Below are 23,356 nucleotides of genomic sequence, written 5' to 3' on the forward strand. Positions count from 1 at the left end.
TTCTAGCATTAAGCCTTGTGTCCATGATCCAAGAACTGTGTCCAAGTTCTACTTCCGAGAAGTGTGTAGCCAATCAAGTTGCAGCTATTTCATAAAAGCTGCAAGTCGATTGGCTACACATTTCTCGAAACTAGAACTTGGACCAAGTTCTAGCATCGTGGATACAGGCCTTTAGCCGGGTTCAGCGGACACAACTGTTGAGTGAGCGCTCAGTATGATATATTGGTTAATATTTTTAGATCCATGCAGTCAATCATGTTAAGCAATCATTAAAATAATTTATACGTAGAGCAAGAGATTTTGAGACGAGGACAAAGAAATAAAGTAATTTTTCCGGCTGCATTTATTTGGATTATCCTCATACAGTCTCCTCAAATAATTCCCGCAATTCTCTCTCTGACCGGTATTCATAGTCAGATCTTATATTCAAGACCGTCTTAAGATCATCTCTAGATACTCCGCAACCAATCAAATGTTCCATACAGCATCTTTAGATAAATTCAAGACGGTCTTGAATATAAGATCCGACTATGAATACCGGCCTCTCTCTCTCTCTCTCTCACTACGAGCCTGCCATCGGCTAAAATGGTTGGAAAGCAGTATTTCGTGATTGGCTCACTGGTTACTGTGTGGTGCGCGCGCGCCGGATTGGAGCACCGGTGACCGGACACGTTGCGGATCCTCCACGAAGTACATCGAGGAAGAACGAGTAAACGGAAAAGAGCCGCGACCGGGATTTGATCTGATCGTTCCGGCGTGGATAACGGCGTGGGTAACGGCGTGGAAGGCAGTTTGGGCGTTTGTTGGCATGAAAGCTGTGTGAAAGCGATCGTCAAGAGCGTCGAGTATCGTAGCGATCATGTTGGTGCTGTTCGAGACGCCGGCGGGCTACGCGATATTCAAGGTAAGCCCGAGGTCTGCCGGAAGCGCCGACCCTCCTAACCTAAACGCTCTCGCGCGCACGTGTTGGCCTAGATAAATTTCCCCATCGTGGGTGCTTGGCTTTTTCGCGACAAGCTTGTATGACGAATGGCGTCGCGCGATTTAAATGACAATTCGCTTGCAGTTGATGGACGAGAGCAAACTCGCCAAGTCGGACAATCTTTACATAGACTTTGAGACCCCGGAGGCCGCCAGAAAATTGTAAGTTTTTCTTTCAAACGTCTCCTCGCTGATTGTACACGGCGTTCTCACGTACCTTCTACCTTGCAGAATTAAACTCAAGTACTTCCACAAGTTTGAGGACACCACTGAGGCGCTAGCCGCCACTACGGCGATTGTGGACGGCAAGCTGTCCAAGTCTTTGAAGAGAACGCTCAGAAACAGCTGCACTGAGGCCCACGAACAACTGGCGGTCGCCGATGCCAGGCTGGGCAGTGCAATCAAGGACAAGCTATCGCTATCCTGCGTAAGCAACACGGCGGTGCAAGAGTTGATGAGATGCATCAGAAGCCAGAGGGACGAACTGATCACTGAGGTGACCAAGAAGGAGATGACAGCCATGGCGTTGGGCCTGGCCCACAGTCTCTCCAGATACAAGCTCAAGTTCTCACCCGACAAGATCGACACCATGGTGATACAAGCAGTGTGCCTGCTGGATGATCTAGACAAGGAGCTCAACAATTACATTATGCGGGCGCGCGAATGGTACGGCTGGCATTTCCCCGAGCTGGGCAAGATCGTGACTGACAATCTTCAGTACATACAGACGATGAAGACAATTGGCCGGCGGGAGAACGCAGTCAGCTGCGACCTGTCGGACATACTGATAGAAGACGTCGAGGGGAGGGTGAAGGAGGCCGCGGAAACCTCGATGGGCTCGGAGATCTCCGAGTACGACGCCGAGCACATGCGATACCTGTGCGTCGAGATACTCGAGCTCCACCGGTACCGAGGCCAGCTGAGCGAATATCTGTCGACCAGAATGACGGCACTGGCGCCGAATCTGTCCATTCTCGTTGGCGACCTGATCGGCGCGCGTCTAATCGCCAAGGCCGGTTCGCTGACCAATCTCGCCAAACATCCGGCGTCCACTTTACAGATCCTCGGTGCGGAAAAGGCGCTGTTCCGTGCTCTTAAGTCGAAAAAGAACACGCCCAAGTATGGCTTGATCTACCACTCGCAGCTCGTCGGACAGTCCTCCAACAGGAATAAGGGCAAGATGTCTAGGATGCTGGCAGCGAAAGCTTCTCTGGCGACGAGGGTCGACGCATTGGGTGACTCATCGGGCAATTTGAACAGTAATGAACCACTACTTGGCGCAAAGCACAGAGCAACTTTGCAGGAGCGACTAAACCGACTTGAGGAAGGGAATATACGTCGGATAAGTGGTACCGCCAAAGCAAAGGCTAAATTCGAGAAATATCACAGCAAGAACGAATGCATGCAATATCCCGCGTCTGCAGACTCGACTCTGCAAACTCAGAAGAGGCCATTAATCGAGGAGATCATAAAGCAGGAGAATGAGGCTGAGGAGGAGGAAGTGAAAGTGGAAGTACCTAAAAAGAAGAAAAAGAAACATAGCACGAACCATGAGCAAACGGAAGAAGCTGCACAAGCGGAAATAGAATCGGCTGCTGCACCTGCCGAGCAAAAGAAGAAGAAGAAGAAGAAGAAGGACAAAGAAAGCGAGGAGGCAGTAACTGTTAAAGTGGAGGAACAAGCGACAGTATCTGTTAAAGTGGAGGATCCAGTCCCGAGCGAGAAGAAAAAGAAAAAGCATAATGTGGAATCCTATGTGGAACAAGGAGAATTTTCTGGTGCGCAAGCGGAATTGGTCACTCCAAAGAAAAAGAAGAAGCGCAGCATGGAAATCAAAACGGAAGATGTAGAGGAAGCTTCTCAAGAGGTGCAAATAAAACCGGAGTCTGGTGCTATACCGAAGAAAAAGAAGAAATACAGCGTGGAACCAGAAAATACGGAGGAGTTGAATGACTCGTTGAAAAGAAAAAAGAAACGCAGCATCGAAACTAAAACAGAAGACACGGGGGAATTTTCTGGTATGCAAGAAGCAGAAGTTGCGGAGCAAAAGAAGAAAAAGAAGAAGAAGAAGGATAAGGAAAGCGAGGAGATGCAGCAAATGACAGCATCTGTTGAAGAAGTAGAGGAACCAGTTTCGAGCGAGAAGAAAAAGAAAAAGAAGAAATCAAAGCAAGATTAAACTTGCATAGGCTACGCAAAGACGAATAGGATAAATATAAGTTTCCACATTAAGTTTTACGTATTATATAAATAAATATAGATAATAAGAATATTTTTAATTAAGTACGAGTAGGAAAGCTAGAGAAATCGGAGATTTGTTACGGAATATTTTTCATAGAACTTTGTTTTGCATCATAAATTAAGATCGCTGATACGCTGCGAATAAGATCTTTTAAACGAGATGATGGATTTTCCTAAGTATGATTTATGTAACATATTGTATAGTTTTCAGAAATACATTAATGCATAAATTTTTTTTCTTTATTCCTTAGAAAATTCAAAACTTCCCAAATACTAGTAAAACCATTCCAATTCCGAAGTTGGTAAATTAGCTTGTTCCATTTACAAATATGTAATTGCGGATTACTTGTATTGATTTTTATATAATATATTAAAGTGGTAAAATTATATTTTTATAACAGAATTATTTTATTTAACCCATAATAAGTGAATACATTTGAAAGTTTACTAAATATTTTTATTCTAACACTTATTCATTTGACTTGCGGGCAATTACATAATAGCCGAATCTTTGAAAGTATAATTACGTTTTGTATATGCATGTATATATTAACAATATAGACAATTTTTCGCGATTATGTTTCTCTAAAAAAAATATATAAACTAAAATTACATTGTATAAACGTGATCGTACATGTATATGAATTTGTAATTGTCATCAAATTAATGATAGATACAAAACTGACTTGTTAAATATCTTAGACGTATATATGTATCTCCTTTGTAAGAACGAGATATCTCACAATTATCATAATTAACAAGATTGTATTCGAATATCGGCGACTGACAAAAATTATTGTAAAAAGTGATAAAAAATCTGAAATGAAATCATTACACGCAATTTGGATAGAAAGCCGACTATATGATAGATATTAGCGTATAATTTGCCAAAAGTAATACCTCAAAATATATATTTCTATTATACACTCATATAAATATCTTCAATATTTTTTAAACCTCGATGCATGTGTGACAACAAATATTGCGTCTACAGTAGTACATCATAGATTTAAGGATCAAACTGTGAAAGTTAATTTAAAACTTTCGCACTTATACATAAAGATCTCCATAATGCGTATTCTCTAGAATTTATACATTTTTGCCCAAAACGTGTATATTTTCCAAAGAATACACTGATTACCACAAGATATTGTATTTATCAAATGTCCAAATAACTCACATACGTTAAGAACGTAAACGATATCGTTTCTATAAACACATTAAGAAAAATATTACACAATTATATTACACATTGTAAGAGAGAAACATTCATAAAGGCAATGTCTTCAGTATCGAGCCCAAAAGAATTTTCACTATTGACTAAATTTGACTAGTAGACTTTAACCTTTATACATCGTTTTTTAAAATACCATCTTTAATATATAAATAGAAGCCAGCAATTAGTTTCGGTACGTTTTAATGGCTTTATATAATTTTACTAGTTTCAATATCTCACATGTAATTTTGATAGTTTTCTTTTACATCTAACAGAACTGATATCGTTTACAATCATACGCGTATGCATTTTTTTTTTATTTCATTGTGGAAAACAAAATGTGTTTCCATTTAAATTTAATTACACGTTACGAATATTATCGAACGATGTTGCGTAGAAACTGCGAGGAAACACGTTTCTATTTGTAATTAGCTTATTGTAAGAAGCTCGGTCGTATCCTGGTGCATACAGAATGCAGTGCACATGTAGGACCGTAACGCTGTAATTTGCATTCCCTTTTTCTTTTACTTCCGGTGCGTCTTCCTGGTTAATTGCCGCGCGTGAATCGAGCAAAGCGTCATAGGCGTGTACGCATTTCGTTTAACGATATATAGCGATTGTATAAAAATATTTTATACATCATATTATACTAGAGCAATAACGTATGTTAAACGACAATCGTCGGTTATTCGCTTTCGGCGGACGATTCGTAAACGAAATATCCCTCGCTGAGAATTACATCTCGATTTTTTAATATGTATTTCAGTTTTATTTTAGTTTCTTACTTTTTATTATACACTCGTGCACTCAAACGTACGATATACGATATCGCGAAAAATAGATTGCGCATAAAATACGTTTGCGAACTACACGCGGATTTCCTCGATTGTACAATTTTCTCTCTCGTCAAACTCTTATTTCTCCAACATTACGTAAAGTATATTAATGCGATATATATATATGCATATTCTTTTTGTTATAATATAAATTAGTAGATTTGCTTGATAAGTTACGTTTTCAGTTTAAATCTGTACAATTTGCCGAGCGTAAACTATAAATTAGCATTAGTTGTACGATAACGCAACGGAAAAATTCCGTAGAAGCAAATCTGGACCTTTTCAACAGTGACTAATAAAGCACACTGAGGACAGCAGAACGATAGAAAGAATGTGAGATAGCTTTTATAGAATTCTCGCAGACTTTATTCTTATCTCTGTCAAGGTCTGATTAGTCTGCAGATTTTTAAGTGGGCAGTTCACAAAGTTAGGGAGATATAGCGATCAAATACATCCGTTAGATAAATGAGAACTGCAAATTTATGAAATGCATGATAGATCGTCGCTGTATAATTCCCGATCGAAGATCCAGCATGATACAAATCGCGTATACTCCAACATCGTCATAATGTACGATGCAAAGTAGAATAGAAAACGCAAGCGCGTTGCACAGAGTGTCCCAGAGCGACTTAATTTCAATTACAGATCCTGTGGCAAATCTGGAGTAGATTTCTCTCGGGGAAAATCTTGTTGGTTGCGACAGACTGCCCTGTTAAATGAAAGAACAATTTGAGTTCAAATAAAATAATCATACTTTAGACAACAAGAAGAAGGTATTACGGTTCGATTATCTCCAAATTCAAGACTGATCTTTTCATAATTTTGTTACCGATAATCGAGAAGAAAAATCTGCCTCAGATTCGCCGCTTTTTCGAGTTTGCGATCTCTGCGACACCCCGTACAAATATCCATAATTCTGTAGTGACATATAAAAATAAGTGTATATAAAGTGCATAAAAAATATAGAGTGTCTCGCAGCGACTGTCTCCGGGATGCGTAATCTTTCCTTCTCTCTTTCTCGCCAGATTACTCTCTACCGGAGAATAGCAACGAGTATTGCACACAAGTACTCAACGTATCGCAGACTTATCCTATACGAACACCACGTAATTCTTATCTCCTATACGAGTCTCTAAGAATGTTCCTCTAGTACCTCTAGCGCAGTTTTATATATATTTCATATGTGTATATATATATATGTTTCTATAAGTGTGTGTATGTGTGTATATATATATTGTATATATCGTCTCTTTTAGAATACTCTACGATATATTTTATGACGACAGATACGTATGTGTGTATATGTACAAAATACATATTAAAAGACATCTCGCGAGGCTTTGTCAGCACGAGCAGTAGAGTCCAGCCGCCGTTTATCGGATACTCGTGAACAGATTCAGCACAGACTTGTTCTCCTTCTGACTGCGGGCCTTGCTGAACACGTTCCAGAAGCGGAGAGTCTCGTCGCCCGCGCCAGTGACGATCGCCTCGCCGTCGGGCGACATGGCCAGGTAGAGGACCCGGTACGAGTGGCCGGTGAGCTTGGCGACCTGCGTGAGGCTCGGGTACTTCCACACGAGGATCTGATTCTGCGAGTAGCCGTGCGTGCTGACGAGCTCGGAGCTGTGCTTGCTCCACGCTAGGTTGCAGACTTGCGAGCCGGTGTCGACGCATTGCATCGGCTGGCCGGTGAGGGTGTTCCAGAAACGGATGCAACGGTCGGCGGTGCCGCCGCCGGACGCCAGCAGGCCGTGATGATGAGGCGACCAGGCGATCGCTTTGACCGCCGCGAGGTGCTCGGTGTAGGTCTGGATGGGCGAGAGGGAGTGCAGGTTCCACACGTAGAGCCGATTGTCATTGCCGCCGGACGCCAGGTACTGATTGTCCGGTGACCACTTGAGGCCGCACACCTCCTGTCGATGGGCACCGAGCCGCCGCTCGCCGACGACGCACGGCGTCCTCACGTCCCTTTGCAGTATCAACCGGTCCCTACTGCCGGACGAGAGAACCTCACCGTTCCACGCCAGGGCTCCCACCCGGGCGCTGTGGCCCTGCAACTTGCTCACCTGCTTGTTGACCGCCACGTCCCACACCTGTATGTAGCCCATGTGCGTGCCCACCGCCACCAGGTTGCCGCGCTCGTTCCACGCGACAGAGGTGACGCTGTTGCCGTCGCTCGACAGATCGCAGAGTCTGGTCACTTGGCTGGTGCACGCCGACCAGAGGTAGACGCAGCTGCCCAGGCCGACGCTGAGGACGTTCTGGGAGGACCAGTCGACCAGGTTCAGGTAGAAGTCGTCCTGCAGCTCCGGAGCGTCCAGCACCTTGAAGGGGATCCGCGAGATCTTCCTCGTCGCCTTTCTGGGCGACCTCAGCAGCTTCTGGCTCTTGGCGCTGAGCGGCGACAAGGAGTACGGCGAGCTCTGATCCAGCAGCGTTCGGTCCTTGGTGGGCGTGGTGTACTTGAAGAGGTTCTTGGTCACCAACGGCGAGAGCACCCGGCGCTCCTCGCACTGGCCCTTGACGTCCTCGATGCTGGCCCCGAGCAGTTCGTTCTTGAGCAGGCAGGAGTACGCGATGCCGTCGCGGCTACCCTCGCCGTTCTCCCGCGTCTTCTTCGCCACCAGGCCGCCCCGGCCGTTCTCGCTGATCATCGAGAACGTCGTCTGCCAGTTGTTGCCCGAGCGGGTGGGTATGAAGCGATCGTAGCTGTTGTTGCACGCCGACGTCTTCGTGGGTGAGAAGTAGATGGGCGAGTAGGCGGCGACGGCGACGGCGCCGGGCAGCGCAGTGCCCGTCGTCGTCGAGGCGTCGCCGCTCGCCACCGGCTTCAGCAGCCGTTTCTCGTACTCGTGGTGGAACATGTCGCGACCTGGCGCCAGGGATTAACGTCCCACCTCACCGACACACATAATTAACCGCGAACGCCTGCCGACCTCGCAACCCGAGCCGCTCCGCGATCGATCGTGGCCCTCGGTCACGCGTCACGAGCTCATCCCCCGGCCCCGGCGTTCGCCCGCGCCGCGCTACGTTCCCGAGTTTCTGCAACACCGCCTCGAGTCCGAGCTCCGTTCGTCCCGTTGCCTCGACAGACCTGCCAGTCGCCATTCGCCGTCAGGCTCGAGACCAGCGGGTTCGACAATCGACCGATCGCCCCGTCTTCCCACCAATGGAAACGCTCACTACGCCAGCGAAAACGCCGCTTTCGGACGGGGTGGGAAGGTCGATCCTATCGACCGTTTTGTCCCTTATTCATTACTTGGCGCAATCATTTTGGGGAAGGCATTCAAGCAAAATTATATTAAACACCGCGTATTTCCTTGCCCACTTTTCCTCTCACAGTTTTCAAACATTCGCAGTTACATTTTTATGACAAAGATCCTCGACGGACCCGCGAAAAATAAGAAACGAGATCGCGGTCGCGAATAACAACTTGACAATTAACGAATGAATAACGTTTATCTAATTGATGAATACAAAGAAAAGTCGTTCTTGAGAAAACACGTTTGCGTTCCGTTTAAAAGCTTAATCTATGGTCGGCAGATAAAAGTTATTTCATTGGAAAAAAGCGGACCTTCCCGTTGATAAGATAGACAGGAATTTCTGGACGGTTGGTCAAACCGGGTCAATTTTATCGTTATTTCTCCACTTTGGAGGATACGCACAATATTGCGCATGAATAATAGCGCGAGTCGGGGAGGGGCAGGAGAAAACTCCGCCAGAGGGTCGATCGCGAATTTTCCGAAGCGAGGAGCACGCGCGCGATTCGGTCGCGACTGCGATGCTCTGCCGTTTCTCTCGACACCGTTCGCTCCGGATGAGTCATCGGGACGGCGAGCGGCGGACGAGGGGGGGCTCGAACCTGCTCGACGCGCTGTCAAGAATCGTCAGGGCGCGACGCCGAGCCAAGGGCTTTGTTTATCGCAAGATACGACCGACGATGGCGGAGAGGGACGACGCTGGGGATCTGAGCGACGTTATTCTGCAGGAAAAATCGGATGCCGAGACGCAGGTAACGGTTGTCACTCGCAGGATGTGCGTGAATAGCAGGTACTCTCGGCTCTCTTAACCTCGCCTCTTATCCGCCGAGATAAGTGGATTTGTATAGGTGCATTCCTAGATAGCACACTGAATTCACAAAGTATTCTTTAAGTTTTCTTTTTTCTGAATTGTAATTCTTTAGGAATTCATAGAAGAATACACTAAGAGTGACAGAGGAAGTTACATGCACCATAAATCGTTTTCCTGACAACTTCTTAAAGTATTCATCTCGAATTCAATAAATGTAAACTTGATGAATTCAAGGGGAATAGTGTTAGAACAAAGAGGATTACAAAATATTTACCCAATGTATGTACACATCTAATATGCAGTAACATTACACCATTATTATAATTTCTCACTCAACAGTGAGATACTCTCAACCGAAGCTCGTTGACAATCGGATGATTCTTCCGTTTCGGTTCTCGTCGTTCGATTCTTTCTTTTACACAATAGAACTATTGCACAAAATTAATTGCACATAACGTTACGCACACAAAATATTGCACGTGGTGACACGCTGCACAAGAACGTCCGGATGGCGGTTAGCGGATACTCGCGCATGACAAATAATTCCTCATAAATTCTTAAAGTATTCACAGTACTGAATCGCGAAGTATTCATTATAATGAACTTCAGAAGAATACTTCAAGACGAACTGATTGAGACTAATTCTTCAGATATTCATTTTTCTAATTCTGTATGTTTTCTTTAAAATGAATTCTCTATGAACTTATGTTCATCTTTGTGCTATCTGGGTTCTCAGAGACCCTGTAATCAGAGACTGGTTATAAGAGGGTTCGTCAAATTCCTAGGCGAGTGGATTTACCTTCTTCTTTTTTATTATATTAATTACAGGGTCTCTAGGTGCATCCCCGCTGCGAGCTCCAAGTTTTTCTGTGGAAAACTCGCGAGGTTTTTGTAAGGAAATATGTGGGGGACCTTCGGTGTACAGGCATTTGCTCGTTGTCACGGTTCCCTTGCTAATTCCGTACAAATTACTGGGTGTTCCCTATTTTTGCATAGTAAAACCTTATACTTGTCGTGTAGTTAAGATACAATTAGTGATAAGATTAAAGTTTGGAAGCTCGTTTTCCTTAACTCTCTATTTCCTTGGAAGTAGATCCCTTTCTACGAGAACTTTATAAACGCGCTTTAAGAAACTTAACACAGCTCGAATTTAATGTTGCGCAGTGTAAACACAAATTGGGCAAGAAACCAAAGAGAGTGCTGCAATTCTCGGACGGTGTGATGGAGGAATATTCGTCGGAAGATGAAGTTGACGCACCAAAGATTAATAAAGTTGTGCCGCAGATAGATACCGTAATTATGCAAATCATACTGATTAAAGTTACGCACATGCGTGTGTAATACGGCTGGCATTTGTCGCACAACAAAGCTTTTAATCACGTTGATTGGCTACAAGCTAGAGAGTGTCTAGATACTCGAGAGCTTTTCTATTCCGCAGCCAAACACGCTTGTAAGATTCGTCGTACGACAAATGTAATAGCGGCCTAACTTGTTACACATTCGACAAGATTCTAAAATAACAATATGCATCTTATAGAAAAATATGAACTGGTTACCATGGGCGTGGTATCAAACTACATGGCTCAGTTGTAAAATGCTGGAGGGTTGCGACTACGTTGGCGAATGCCTGGCCGACTTCTTTGGCATAACCGCGCCCAAGTATCGGTTCGAGATCAACGAGTTCTACAGGCTACAAGCGCTCGAAAAGGAGAGGTTTCTCAAGCAAGATTTGGAAATGGGTGGCTGGAATGAACACAAGAGAAACAATCTCATAAGTAGCGATGTATTAACAGACGGATGCAAGTAATAGTAAACTATTTTGGGAACCGTTTCGTACACATAGCTTTAATTGACAGGGATTTATCGCTCAATTCTAACTTTGCAGATAGAAATAACGAATGCTTGAATGATTTCGATATTTTTCTATGCAATATTAAAGCTTTTAAAAATAATTACGCAAGAAAGTATGTGATGTAGAGCAAAAATTAAAACTTACTGCGTTATATATAACATTTACATGAAAATGCTGCAATACTCGCTGCCTTCAAGTCGATTTAAACTAAATAATGGTGATATATATGAGAATGTGTATATGAAAAGTTTTAGTTGTATTATTTTTTTATACATTATCAATCGTAATTAATAGATTAATATAATTTATTGCGTATAAACTATTATATATTACTTATATTAATAGTATTATAAAAAGTCATTGCGAAAGAAAATTTGTTGAATCTTGTATTTGCACGTGCGTCCAAAAGAAAGTAAATAATGAAACATTACCGGCTGTTAGTTACATCAGCCATGACTCTCACGGGATTATTATATAATCAATAAAGACAATAGGGATGCAATTAATAAAAGTCTCTGTATTTAATAAAACAAACATTCTTTTTATAATCGAAATTTCTTAGCATAAAATTATATTCCCTCAATAAGGCGTGTTTCAAAAGCGTTTTTGTAAATTTACGGATATCAAGAAACGGTACAGCATAGCAAACGTACACTAGTAGTGATAATATGTAATAGGATAAAAATACATATTGCTCTCGTTAGCTTTTCTTCGAATACATCTTGAAATCCTGCACGTGTTTTATTTGCAGTCTTTTGTCGATTAAAGTCCCGAACAACACAAAGTTCAAGAGATGCCCTGTAAAAGTCTTTCAGACATTTGCATTTTCTATATTGCTCGATGCAAACTAAGTCTCTTGTATTCTAAAAAAAAAAAAGAATTATGTCTCCGGCACAAGCCTATGCAGCGCGTTAGTCAAAACTAGCAGGGAGTCCTGGAGACCCTGTGGAAAGTGCCTTTGCAGCCAGGAGCCTTTATACTGCTCTATATGAGCCAGCATCTTGTTCGCTACATCGGTCCTGAAAGTGGGCGGCAGATTACATACTCCTAGATTGATGACCGCGAGTCCCATGTTACTATTCGGATTCACACCGACCCCGATCAGCGTTCTGCCGATTTTACAGGCCGTCAGCATCAGGTCGGATGTCAATTGCAATTCCTGCATCTCCATAGACGCGAACTTGGAGGACAAGTTCGCCTCGTACAACGAATGGGATATTCGTTTAATCTGTTTCGTCATTTTCTGCAAACGCATAACAATATTAATTTGCGATATCAGAGTATCTTGTTATTCATTCTTTAAGTATCAAGATGTATTGTGGACAGTCTGACACTGCGAATGCGTAAGCGCACTTACAGCGAACAGATCGGCTGAAAGATACTCCAAATTCACGTTATCCGGGTCGGTCAGTAGTCTATACAACGTGGAGCCGCGATTATCTGGTATTTGCTGCAAATCCTTGACCGCTTGATTTTTACTCAACGTTAACACCAACGTGTCTATCCGTCCCAGCTCCAGTATCGCGTTGCCGATTTTATACTCCGAATCTTGGAACACGTGTATGTCCAACAACTTTGTGACGCATCTTTCTCTAGAAAACGACACGATTTTGTTAAACACGAATGTATTGAAACGTACATGTAGATCGCAAATTTTGCAAACGGTTACCTAATTGATGCAGACAGCTCAGGGATGTCGTAATTATCATCAGGCCCTAAATCTATTTCCGTCGTTGGATTCCAAGTTAAGCCAGCCGCTACCAAATAACCGATCCACGCGAAAGGATGCGCTGTGAGATGATGACTGCCCGACCAGTGCGCAACAACGACACCGATAGAGTTCTGCTCCAGGGAGGTTTTTATCGCGTTTCTCGTGTTGGCATACGTCGACGCCGGACATCCCGCCAGACTATTGTAACTAGCCGTGCCGGAGCTTGGTAAAACATTACCGCCCGCCAGTCTGAACGGTTCCGTCCATTCGGAGAAATCGTAATCGGCCTGCAACAGATATCCAGAGTAAATGTTGCGAATTTGATTTAAATTATTGCCTCTGTAAATATATTTTTAAGAATTGTGAGGAAAAAATGTTGCTGTTACCTGAAATCCATATTCAACAAGCACGATATTGGTAGGAATATTGTGAAACTCGGATTTGGAATGTAAACTATTGGAGCATAAAAGCAGAGTCGTGTTCGAGCTTAAATTGAGAATATGCCAGAGTTCTTGAAGGCACGAGTAAGACTTGAACACTTCCGACATGTCCGTTTCGAGCGTATCGTTAACGGACCCGCTCAAGTCGAAGCTGTCAGCTTGCACTAATAAAGTGGTTAATCGCGGGCCTACGTGAACGTAATTTAAGCTAGGAAATACTGCGAGCAAGTCTTGGAAGATAGGCCACATTTGCGTCAGGTGATGTTGGCTGACATTAGAATCGACGTCCAACGTTGGAACTATATCTAAATGGCGATCTCTGGAACAGTTCATTTCCAAATATATAATAAATACAGAAAGAGCTGCTAATTAAAAACGTTATTACAGGTTATTGAAATTAAAGAGCGACGAAAGAAATAACGCACTTGACAGAAAATCTTTTACTTGAAAACAACGGACTCTTTGAATCGCAAATGTATAACTGTACCTGCAATATCGGTCTAGAGTCACCATCTCGGACTTGGAGTAGCAGAGCTGCCAGTCGCAATTTTGTACAAGCCTGGAGTAGAGGTGCAAATGCGAGATCTTAAACGACGACAGCAGGTCAATAATGTGTAAAAGGTATTCCAAGGTCGGTACGCGTCCTCTGGGAGAGATGTCCAAGAGTATACCGCGATGGGCGAATCTCGGCTCGTCTTTGATAAAGACGGGCTCTATCTCGCACACTTCCGACCTACTCTGATTCTTACTCAGACGCAGAATCTGCACGAACGTGCAGACCGCGTAGTGCAACCCCGCCAGACTCCCGGCGCTCACTTTGATGCAGTTGTGCGTAATGTGCAGCTGATAGCTGTCCGCGCTGTTAAAAAGGTTTCTATTTACGACGCACTCGATCGTATTATCGTTGAGCAGCTTGCCGCAACTTGGTTGCACTTCGCCAATCTTTACATCATGACCCAATTCCAGCAGATGAGTTCTGCTGATCTCCCACACATCTAGTATTTTATGTACAGATTCACTGCCCTGGGGAATAATTTGTCAACACAATGAGAATACGTACATATGTAAAATTGAGAGAATTCTCCTCCGACGGAACACAAGATTTTCTGAACGTCCGAGAAGTGTCAGTGTAAACCTGAATGTTACCTGTATTATTGATATAAAAAGCTCCTTTCCAGCGATAAACGGGCCGGTAAAATTTTTCAACTCGTTCACAGTCTTCGGCTGTGGCCACAGCAAGTTATAGACACTTCCTTTATCGGTGATAGATTTGCTGGGACTGTCCTTGCCCGCGTCACGCGAAGGCACATCATACGCGGGATCCGAGGACTTGTTGGACTCGACCGACAGTTGGCTCATATTGCACGTGAGACCCTGGCAATAGTTTGTATCTGGATACGGCAGAGCGGCACTGTGTATCGTCTCGCTCTCGTTCAGCATGAAATTCGATAGGAATCTTTGAAGAAAGCAGTGGAGAGATTGCTTCTTCCTGGACAATTCGTACGGCGTTTTCCCTGCAAATGTTCTAAAAGAGAAATATTGCCGTTCGTTGCGTTTGTAGACGCGGGACTCACCCTTTGGCAGCCCGTACGAGAGGATTCGCGCCGGCCTGCAACAATTCCTGACAGATAGCAATATCGCCACGGTTCACTGCGTCGTGTAACGGCGTCGCACCGCAGCCATTCTCGGCGTTTACATTAGCTCCCTTATCTACGTCAAGATTCTGACATGATGAGACGTTCTTTTCAGGCGCCAGCCATCGGCGTCTGTCTATACATTACCAAGTAAACACGCGATAACGTCTTTGTTCCCGTAACATGCTGCCCAGTGCAACGGCGTGTTCTTACTACCCTGCGAGTCCCACGAATTAACGTCTAATCCTGCATCTAGCAACTGCACTACTCTGTCTACTCTGCGAAAAGATGTACGTCCACAGTTTTGCGATACTGATCAAAGCGTATGATTGTGCTTGACAGTTGAGAACCCTGTTTAAAATAATAGATGGAACACCATCAGATTGCACGCAACTTCAATATAAATTCACAAGACTCTTATATTTACATCGAAACTGCATATTATCTAATGTAGTCCGATGACATTCTAATATTTCAAACAGGGAAGGAAGACCGTGAGATTAAACGCCGAGATATTTACGTACTCAGAAGCGGCTGTTGCCCTCAACATTTCCTCGATATAGATACGTCGTATTGCATCGCTCGAGGCAACGTCTACCGCATTACGTCCGCTGACGTTCTGCACAGCCGGGTTGGCGCCGCAATTCAGGAGAGTCCTCACAATGTCCGCCTGATTGGTCTAAACGTAAAAGGCGCGGTGAGACCCAGGGGGAGAAATTCAAAGGGTAGGAGAGTTACAACTGCGCCGCCAAACAGAGGCGCGTTCGGCAAAGCGTGCGACAGACCTTGGAGGCGTACGACAGGAAGGTTCCTTCCTCCAAGATCGGTTGGTTCAGAATCTTGTCCCTCGTGATGCCCTCCGTGGCGTTACCGTTCTCACCTGCGGCAGAGGAAGGCCGTGTAAACAGCAAAAAAAAAACCCCAAGGACGTTCCTATCTACGTTCGTTTCGCCTCGCGGGAGGCTCGAAGGGCGAGGGGGAGGAAAGGAAGAATGCGCGCCGAGCGCGCTCTCCGAGATATACGTACACGCGTCCAGGATCGACCTGATAATGTCAGTGCGTCCGTGTTCGATCGCCGTGCGAATGTTCTCGCAGATGCCTTGCATCTCTGCTCGGGCGCGGGGCCTGCGGCTCGGTGTGTGCTCGGTGTCGGGTCAGGCCGGCGCGTCGCCAGGCGTCATCGGGCTGTCATCCCGCCGTCAGCTGTCGGACAGGCTCGCGCTCGCGCCGGTGTCCCGCCTGGTCGCCGATCCCCCGCACGGCATAGCAGCGGCACCACGACGCGCCCGCACGCAACCTCCGGCTCCACGCACTCTTCGGCGCGTGCGGCTCGGCGCATGCCCGCGCAACCGGCGGGGTCGCCACAGTTCGCGCCCCGCTTCTTGGCAGAGTTCCTCTCGAGGATAGGAACGCCGTTAGACAACTTTTCGCAGGCTACAATTTATTATGACTTACCCGTACAAGTTTATTTGTTACAGCAACAATGGCACCAACTACCGCATCGGATTAATTCCGTTTATCGGCCAGCTGCGCGCGGGTGAAGTTTCGAAAATGGCGAACGGCGCGCGCGCGGATCCTCTCGCTCGAGGGAATTTACGCTCTTGGACGCGTCGCCGAAGCTGCGAGGACGAACGGGCGTTGTCGACGTCGTGTTGATCCCAACAGCTTGTGAGCGCTGCAAATTTCGCGTTAAAAGCAAGACGGCATTTGCGAACGAAGGATTTTTGAAAAGAGCCCGACAAGTTGTTCGCTTGATATTCCCCAGAAAAGGCGTCCAGTGGTACTTTTTCTCCCCCCCCCCCTCTCGAGATCGTGTGAAGAAAAAGTGAGCAAAGTTCCCTAGGTGGCACCACACAGCTGCTTTCCCTCCCCTATGACTCGCGGTGTCAACAATGACGTTTGCCCGTTCGCCCGCAATAATTTGCAAAACGGTAACCTCCGCGGGTCTCGTCGCGCGTGCATGAAGTCGCGGGGCGCAAGGGAGTCCCCGGTGGAGATTGACGCGCTCTGGGACCCGAGAAGAGGACGAGGCGCTCCTTGGAATCGAGTCAGTCCGTTTAATTATGATAGCCATGGAGCTGTTGTTTAGGATGCAAGTCAATTCCGAGATGGTCATGCCGATCGCGCTGAGCGGCGTGAATCTCAAGACGAAGGTGGGGACGTTGAAGCAGGAGGCCGCCGAGAGATGGAATCTGCCCAAGGATTCGATTGGTAAAAATCATTTCGCGCTATTCGCCGGAGATCGACCTCCGCCGCAACGACTCTTTGTACCCTTTGTTGGCCTAAGTTCAACGTCAGCCTCTGTCCGATCTGAAAATGTTTTGAGGCATTAATCTCGGTTCTCACTAGCCCCTCTTTAAAATATTCGCTGGAATATAATCAGATCACGTTAGGTCACATGCAATTTCAATATAAATAAATAAGAGTCTTATTAATTTACATTGAAATTACGATCTAGTGTAATCTCATCATATTCTATTATTTTAAACAGGGAACTGTGTCCCCTTAGAAAGAGACAAAGGAATTGAATTGTGCGAGATCACAGTTGAATGACGGTGAAAACCAGGGTGAGACCAAAAGTCCTTATCGAATTAGCTTGAATTAGCCTTGCATAAGCCAGACTTCAGACTTGTTGACAATCTCTTGTAGACTAGACTAGAGTGATCTCTGGTTGTGATGCTGACAATTGTCTTTCCTTTTAGAATTCATTTACTGCGGGCTTATTCTTGAGGATGACGCAACGGTGGAGTCCGTTGGGCTGAAAAATGGGTCCATGGTGCACGCGCTACAGAAGAAAGAGCCAGAGTCGACGGCATTGAATAAACACATTTCGGAAGACTGCATAGTACAACTGGCATCGGCGTTTAAGTCTTTCAACGAGACACCTGCGTTTAGAAGCGCTCTGCATGTAACTATGCATTTTTTAATAATGACTCCATTATAGTTTATATCGTTAACCGCTATCGAGTATCGTTAGATTCGTACCGGTAAACGTTCTGATACGTTACAGCGTTTAAGCAAACGGCCGGAGATGATAGACAACATTATTTCTTCTTCTCCTGGATTGCACGAGGACGCAGTCGCCATTGCCATGTTGCAGGATACCGATTTAATGTCGCACTTCACGGACGTCGAGACCGTCAGAAGGTGATTAGGCGTGACGATTCTAACTTGTAGCACTCGGCGCGTTCAGAAATGTTATTCTCAAAGAGGGATTTCCTCGCGTCCGGTTTGTAAATACGTATTTAAGTTGTATTTGTTGTGCCTGACGTATTTAGAATTGCAAAGCTGCATCCGGTGTTAATCGAGGCGGCGCAGAATATCGCGGCGGCTGTGCACGAGGAGGCGCACAATATAGCATCCAGCGGCTCCTCGAGCAGTTCAGTGGCGAGTTTGCAGCCCACCACCGGGCGCTCCTACAGCATGGACAGCATGAGCCTCGAGGAGGAAATGGCGCGCGACATTGCGCACTTTTTCGCTACGCAGCCTGTCAACGATAGCAATCTGCGCTTTCCTAACGCGTCGCCAGCCGCGAACCAGCAGCGACCGGACAATCCGCCGTCCTCCACGTCCGACGGTGCCAGTCAACCCGCGGAGAATCCGAGCACCGGCGTCATCACGTCGCAGATGTTCATGGAAGCTATGAGGCAAGCCGCCCTGGCGACCAACTCGAACTCGCAGCAGCCGGCCACGTCGCCGGCGACCTCCTTGTCGCCGGTGCTACCGCTCTTTTCGCCGCCGATCAACGATCTGCAGCGGCAGTTGGCGCAGATGCACGAGATGGGCCTGCAGGACGACACGGTAAATATCCAGGCGCTGCAGTTTACCAACGGCGACGTGCAGGCAGCCATCGAACTCGTGTTTAGTGGTTTCTATGATAATTAATGGACAGGAACGACCAGACAAGGTAATACAAGTGCGGTTTACAGTTTGTACAAAAGGTGTCGCAGAAAAGAACAGTGTTTTCCAGATGAATCAGCCTGCGCGTCCACGGCGCACGTTCTCCATTTGTAACATAAGTTGACGCTGAGTCATAGAGAATGTGTTCAAGATGTTTGTGAAATTTACTACTCGAAGAAGACTGTTTTATACCAATTGTTTTTTAAGGTACATTGTTCACCGAGACTACCTAGCGAGACCTGTGAACTTTTATCTTTCGAGAACTCTATAAAGACTATTATTCTAATTTCCGGGAGTGCGGTAGGATTCGATGTACTTTGTTATTACCACTGACGCAGAAAATATATCAAGGGAATAGTTACTGTGTACATTAAGAAACTTCTGTTCAATGAAAGGCTCTACCTCTGCCGAGCGATGTTACGCAGGACTTTTTGTATTTCCGACAATTTTGCATATTGCTCAAGCGAAATTGACTCTGACTTCTTCCACATGACGTTGTAAGACGAACCAAGGCATCCGGACATATCACACGTGCTGTAGTTATCTTCAAATTCTAATCATTATTGATACATGATTTATACAACTGTTATCTCAGTTTTTTTTCAAGCGCCTGTGTATAGATGACCGATTTCACACAGCATAATAAATTATGCAAAGTCATCAGGGATTCAATCAAAGTTTAACATGCGTGAATAAAAAAATCAATGTAAATATACATGTACATGTACATATATGGACTTTGCTAAGATTTCTCTCTCTCTGTCTCTCTATCTCTCTCTCTCTCTCTCTCTTTCTTTCTGTCTCTGTCTTTCTAACGTTAATATCGTGGCAATTTTTTAATGGCATTGTTATTACTAATTAAAATGCTTTTATTAAACAATCATTGTATAGATGTAAGCAAGTTTTGCTTCAGCATAGTTGCAACGTAAGGTGAAAAATTGTGATAGGAGTCTTTGTTTCGGCATATGGGAGCCACGTGGAATGACGCTTCAACATGTAAATGTGTCGGTGCCAAATACTCGGGAGGGGGGGGATAAATGCGTCATGCACGTCAGCAGTGGTGTACCGCGGTTAACGCGAAATCGAATGCGTCGCGAAAACCCACGCAGCCACGCGTAAGTGCCACGTCTTTGAGTACCGACGAGTCATCGTTTGAGAATCTTTAGGGTCTTAAGTGACGCTACGTTAAATTAAGACTTATCTGATTATTCACAACAGATCTGAGAACAGTCGGGTCAGGAAATGTAAATGTTTCTGACGCGACGCGAGTTGTGATATTAGCAATATAATTTATCCCGCTTCAAGATAATTTCACTTGGCTCTGCAGGGAATTCGTGCCTGTAGAAAGTCATTACAGCAATATGAAATTAATGAGAAATATATATACAATAGAGATTTTCTCGAGAAACTTCAGTGTGTTTCGAAATAGTTTACACATAGAACATTCCGCAGCGCGAAGCCTACAATGTACTCTTTAGCCTAATCTAGAAACATTCTATTTTGTATAAACAAATCGAGGCGCTTGAGAAATTTGCCGACGATGTGCAGTGCATAATATACAATTTGTCCGCTTGCGCGAATTTTTTTAAACGTACTTATCGACTACGAAACAGAACGTTTGTAGAAGAGCGCATTGTGGATGTTGCATCGAGAAACATATTTTATTTTGTAGTCAACAAAAACGTTTCCAAAATTCAAGTGCAAGTTGACAAAGCTTTGTAAGCGTATTGGAACGTTTCCTGTCGCAAGGAACGCGTTAGCGGATCAGGCTCCGTTTTCAAACAATCGACAATAATTGCAGCGTTCTCTTAAAAAGCCGAGACCGCCCTCGCAGTTTATCCCAGGCGCGTATACATGGAGCGCTCTCAACAATTGGTCAATTTTCGTGGCAATTCTCAACGGAGACGTCGGGGGGGGGCACGGCAGGTGCCGTGTTGACAGATTGCGCTTCGCGCGTTAATATTTCAGGAGTCGCGCCTGCGAGAGGGGTGCAACGGCCGCGCGGTACAACACTGGCACCGGCGACGGTGCGTTGGTGCGTGTGCCGGTTCGCCGGTCCCTGCTCACGCATCGGAGCCGCGGAGCCGGGCGTCGCGAGGCCCCCCACAAGTAAAGGGGACTTCTGCAACGGTCCGTCAGTAGGAATCGGGATTTCGCGTGGCTCGGACGTGCCGGGACCACACGGCGGAACCTCCCGCGCGCAGTTCGGCCGCGAGTGACACGGCTAGCACGTGCTCGGGCGGCGTCTCGCGTGCAAGCGCGCCCATCGATTCGCACACACACACGCGCGCGCGTGCGCGCGCGCACCCGAGGCACACGTGTCCAGTGTTGGCACCCTGCCCGATCGGGTGCCGGCTGAAGGGTGAGAGACGGCCGACCACTGACAAGAGAGGCTGTCAATACCGTCGTGTATTCTCGGCGCGATGACCGGGATTTGGAAGAGCCGCCTGGCTGGATAAGAGCGCGGCAGCGAGACGAGTGCATTCGGGATGTGCGAGGTTATGGGGAAGCAGAGAGCCTGACGTTCGGGAGGATCTGTTGGCCGCAGGACTGCGAGTTTAGCGAACGAGAAGGTGAACAGGCAAAGGGCGGTCTTTCCGCCGCGCGTTCAACGCTAGATACGGCCCGCGAGCTCGAATTTTATCTTATAAACTCGCGACGGTTCCTCGCCGCCTGCCTCTCCTGTCGCCCCGCGAGTCTTGCGCCCGGGGGGCGAGCGCGTGACGGAACTGACGGAGGAGACGGACGGCCAGTCCGAACCGGCGTCGTACGCGCGGCGAGAATGCGGTCCCTCGATTTTGCCGAGGCTGGTGAAGCCGTTTGCGAGCGAACGAGCCGGTCGCGTGCGCGCGCGAGCGAGCGCGTGGAAGCGCAGGGCCGGTTTAAGATACCCCTCCGTCACTCGTCGACCCTCACCGTTCAATCGACTTTCCGTTTCTTCCACTCCCGTTTCTGGCAGGTCGCAATATCGACCAGACGATGACAGTTTGTGCTCCGACCAAGATTACGTAATATTAGATTTATACTGAAAGCGCACTGGCCAATATTTGCCAATGCGACAAGTATATTGGTCCAGTATTGACACAATATTTAAGTAATATTGGCTAAGTAAGAGAAGGCGTCCACCTTACAATGTTGGACCAATATATTGGCAATACTTGATTTACATTATTTCCCAATGTTGCGCCGATATTGTTGCACTGGTCAACTTGGCGTAGTTAGCTGGAATAAGAAAACGTATACTTGTTTCACTCTAATTTATTGCACTAGCGCAGCAAATAGGAAACGAGCCTTTTGTTTGCCTTTAGCTCGCACCGGCCCTGCGTGGAAACGTTTGCACTCGCAGTAAAGGCCGCGGCATCGGTCGGCGTTGCTAAGCGCGCCGGCGATTTTTTTTTTTTTAAGTTCGCCGCCTCTTCTGCAACCTCCGTTCCGCGAGGCAACTTTCATCTCTCGTGTCTCGTTTCGTCCCCCAATCTTTATCCGGCGCGATCGAAAGACACGTATTGATCGTTGCCTCCAAAGTGGCGAACGCTTTACACCTCGTCCTGTCGTCGATTCTCGTTTAGACATTGTGAGATAACATAAAAGCGGGATGGTCCCAGAGATCTAGAATGCGCGCCAACGAGATATTTGATGAGATTCACGCTGGTTGGCTCTTTTCGAGCAGATCTAGAGGAAAGTGTTCTCTAATATGAGATAGCAGGTTTTCAACATCAAAATTTAATCGCAAAACTTTATTCACAACGATCTAACAATGAATTTTCCATCAAACAGATTTCGCTCCAAGGGCAATAAATTCATGGTGGTAGCAACCGATGATGCCTGTTAATTTAGCAAAAACCAGGCTATCTCATATTAGCAGCTTATCTCATAATAGAGGACTTTTCTTCAACAATTTCGAGAAATCACATTTCTTTTTTATTATTCTCTCTCCAATATTTAAAAATACTCTCAATTTTGAAACCCTGTCGAGATTAAAAATACACTTGTTGATGAAGCTACTTCGTAAATTTCGTTTGCGTTCCGTCTTTAAAACGAAACGAGAGTCGGGAGGAGAGAAACGATATGTGCAAAGAACAGAACGCCGCAAAATCTGAAGAGCAAGGCGAGAGCCCATAAAATCGTTTCGCGAAGCGGAGAGCACTCGGCCTTCGTTTATAAAGGCAAAATTCGAAGAATCGAGCGAAAGGCCGCGAAGACGTGGATCTCTGATTGTAGAAGCAAAATCCAAGGTACCGATCTGCCTACGGCGATTGCGTACTTTCAAAATAAATAGTAGTCGGTGACGAGATCAAAGAACGAGCAAAGATCGACGGAATCTTACAGTTCGCGATGCCTTGTCCATCCTCGGGCTAGCGTTATGTGAATTTAGAGTTTGTCTCGTAATAAACTATTGACCTGTGAGTCGCATCTATTTTTAGCAGGGATGTATATCATTTTTCTCAGAGTGTAATCTTTCTTTGTTGCAGCT

At 45.7% G+C, this 23,356-nt stretch overlaps 6 protein-coding genes across 7 annotated transcripts in view; 4 read left to right on the top strand and 2 right to left on the bottom strand.

Annotated features, from left to right (window-relative positions):
- The first annotated feature begins 665 nt into the window (after positions 1-665).
- LOC105568523 (nucleolar protein 58) lies at positions 666-3,453 on the top strand. Its single transcript, XM_012024253.1, has 3 exons — positions 666-904; positions 1,067-1,143; positions 1,213-3,453. The coding sequence occupies exons 1-3, from the start codon at positions 860-862 to the stop codon at positions 3,158-3,160; spliced, it is 2,070 nt and encodes a 689-aa protein (XP_011879643.1). The 5' UTR covers positions 666-859; the 3' UTR covers positions 3,161-3,453.
- Positions 3,454-3,606: 153 nt separating this feature from the next.
- LOC105568525 (fizzy-related protein homolog) lies at positions 3,607-8,941 on the bottom strand. The gene has a single exon (XM_012024256.1). The coding sequence runs from the start codon at positions 8,136-8,138 to the stop codon at positions 6,648-6,650; it is 1,491 nt and encodes a 496-aa protein (XP_011879646.1). The 5' UTR covers positions 8,139-8,941; the 3' UTR covers positions 3,607-6,647.
- A 63-nt stretch (positions 8,942-9,004) lies between these two features.
- On the top strand, positions 9,005-11,703 carry LOC105568524 (protein FAM177A1-like). The gene is made up of 3 exons (XM_012024255.1): positions 9,005-9,286; positions 10,510-10,638; positions 10,883-11,703. Exons 1-3 carry the CDS (start codon positions 9,056-9,058, stop codon positions 11,150-11,152), a joined length of 630 nt encoding a protein of 209 aa, XP_011879645.1. The 5' UTR covers positions 9,005-9,055; the 3' UTR covers positions 11,153-11,703.
- A 305-nt stretch (positions 11,704-12,008) lies between these two features.
- LOC105568527 lies at positions 12,009-16,249 on the bottom strand. The gene is made up of 11 exons (XM_012024259.1): positions 16,010-16,249; positions 15,768-15,862; positions 15,507-15,661; positions 15,130-15,260; positions 14,923-15,058; positions 14,495-14,873; positions 13,836-14,371; positions 13,295-13,667; positions 12,867-13,195; positions 12,555-12,789; positions 12,009-12,440 (listed from the first exon to the last, which is right to left on the bottom strand). The coding sequence occupies exons 1-11, from the start codon at positions 16,086-16,088 to the stop codon at positions 12,078-12,080; spliced, it is 2,811 nt and encodes a 936-aa protein (XP_011879649.1). The 5' UTR covers positions 16,089-16,249; the 3' UTR covers positions 12,009-12,077.
- Positions 16,250-16,766: 517 nt separating this feature from the next.
- On the top strand, positions 16,767-19,630 carry LOC105568526 (ubiquitin-like protein 7). Of its 2 annotated transcripts, none has more exons than XM_012024257.1 (4): positions 16,767-17,193; positions 17,685-17,890; positions 17,993-18,129; positions 18,261-19,630. In XM_012024257.1, exons 1-4 carry the CDS (start codon positions 17,046-17,048, stop codon positions 18,865-18,867), a joined length of 1,098 nt encoding a protein of 365 aa, XP_011879647.1. In that variant the 5' UTR covers positions 16,767-17,045; the 3' UTR covers positions 18,868-19,630. The 2 variants fall into 2 exon arrangements, with proteins under 2 accessions (XP_011879647.1, XP_011879648.1); XM_012024258.1 differs by lacking the exon at positions 16,767-17,193 and adding an exon at positions 17,427-17,549.
- A 1,361-nt stretch (positions 19,631-20,991) lies between these two features.
- LOC105568528 (bumetanide-sensitive sodium-(potassium)-chloride cotransporter) overlaps positions 20,992-23,356 on the top strand; it is a 21,348-nt gene continuing 18,983 nt past the window's right edge. Inside the window, exon 1 of the mRNA XM_012024260.1 lies at positions 20,992-21,455. The gene's annotated coding sequence lies outside the window, so the exon portion shown is untranslated. The remainder of the gene's footprint in view (positions 21,456-23,356) is intronic.

The sequence above is a fragment of the Vollenhovia emeryi genome, unplaced genomic scaffold (assembly GCF_000949405.1).
Source record: "Vollenhovia emeryi isolate VEMERY1.0 unplaced genomic scaffold, V.emery_V1.0 DF939128.1, whole genome shotgun sequence".
NCBI lineage: Eukaryota > Metazoa > Arthropoda > Insecta > Hymenoptera > Formicidae > Vollenhovia > Vollenhovia emeryi.

Coding starts and splice junctions, on each gene's coding strand:
- LOC105568523 (XM_012024253.1), top strand. CDS start 860: ATGTTGGTGCTGTTCGAGACGCCGGCGGGCTACGCGATATTCAAG. Junction 905..1,066: donor CGGGCTACGCGATATTCAAG/GTAAGCCCGAGG, acceptor ATTCGCTTGCAG/TTGATGGACGAGAGCAAACT. Junction 1,144..1,212: donor CCGGAGGCCGCCAGAAAATT/GTAAGTTTTTCT, acceptor TCTACCTTGCAG/AATTAAACTCAAGTACTTCC.
- LOC105568525 (XM_012024256.1), bottom strand. CDS start 8,138: ATGTTCCACCACGAGTACGAGAAACGGCTGCTGAAGCCGGTGGCGAGC.
- LOC105568524 (XM_012024255.1), top strand. CDS start 9,056: ATGCTCTGCCGTTTCTCTCGACACCGTTCGCTCCGGATGAGTCATCGG. Junction 9,287..10,509: donor AATCGGATGCCGAGACGCAG/GTAACGGTTGTC, acceptor AATGTTGCGCAG/TGTAAACACAAATTGGGCAA. Junction 10,639..10,882: donor TTGTGCCGCAGATAGATACC/GTAATTATGCAA, acceptor TGCATCTTATAG/AAAAATATGAACTGGTTACC.
- LOC105568527 (XM_012024259.1), bottom strand. CDS start 16,088: ATGCAAGGCATCTGCGAGAACATTCGCACGGCGATCGAACACGGACGC. Junction 13,196..13,294: donor TTGTTGAATATGGATTTCAG/GTAACAGCAACA, acceptor TATCTGTTGCAG/GCCGATTACGATTTCTCCGA. Junction 12,790..12,866: donor GAGCTGTCTGCATCAATTAG/GTAACCGTTTGC, acceptor GTCGTTTTCTAG/AGAAAGATGCGTCACAAAGT.
- LOC105568526 (XM_012024257.1), top strand. CDS start 17,046: ATGATAGCCATGGAGCTGTTGTTTAGGATGCAAGTCAATTCCGAGATG. Junction 17,194..17,684: donor TCTGCCCAAGGATTCGATTG/GTAAAAATCATT, acceptor CTTTCCTTTTAG/AATTCATTTACTGCGGGCTT. Junction 18,130..18,260: donor GACGTCGAGACCGTCAGAAG/GTGATTAGGCGT, acceptor TGACGTATTTAG/AATTGCAAAGCTGCATCCGG.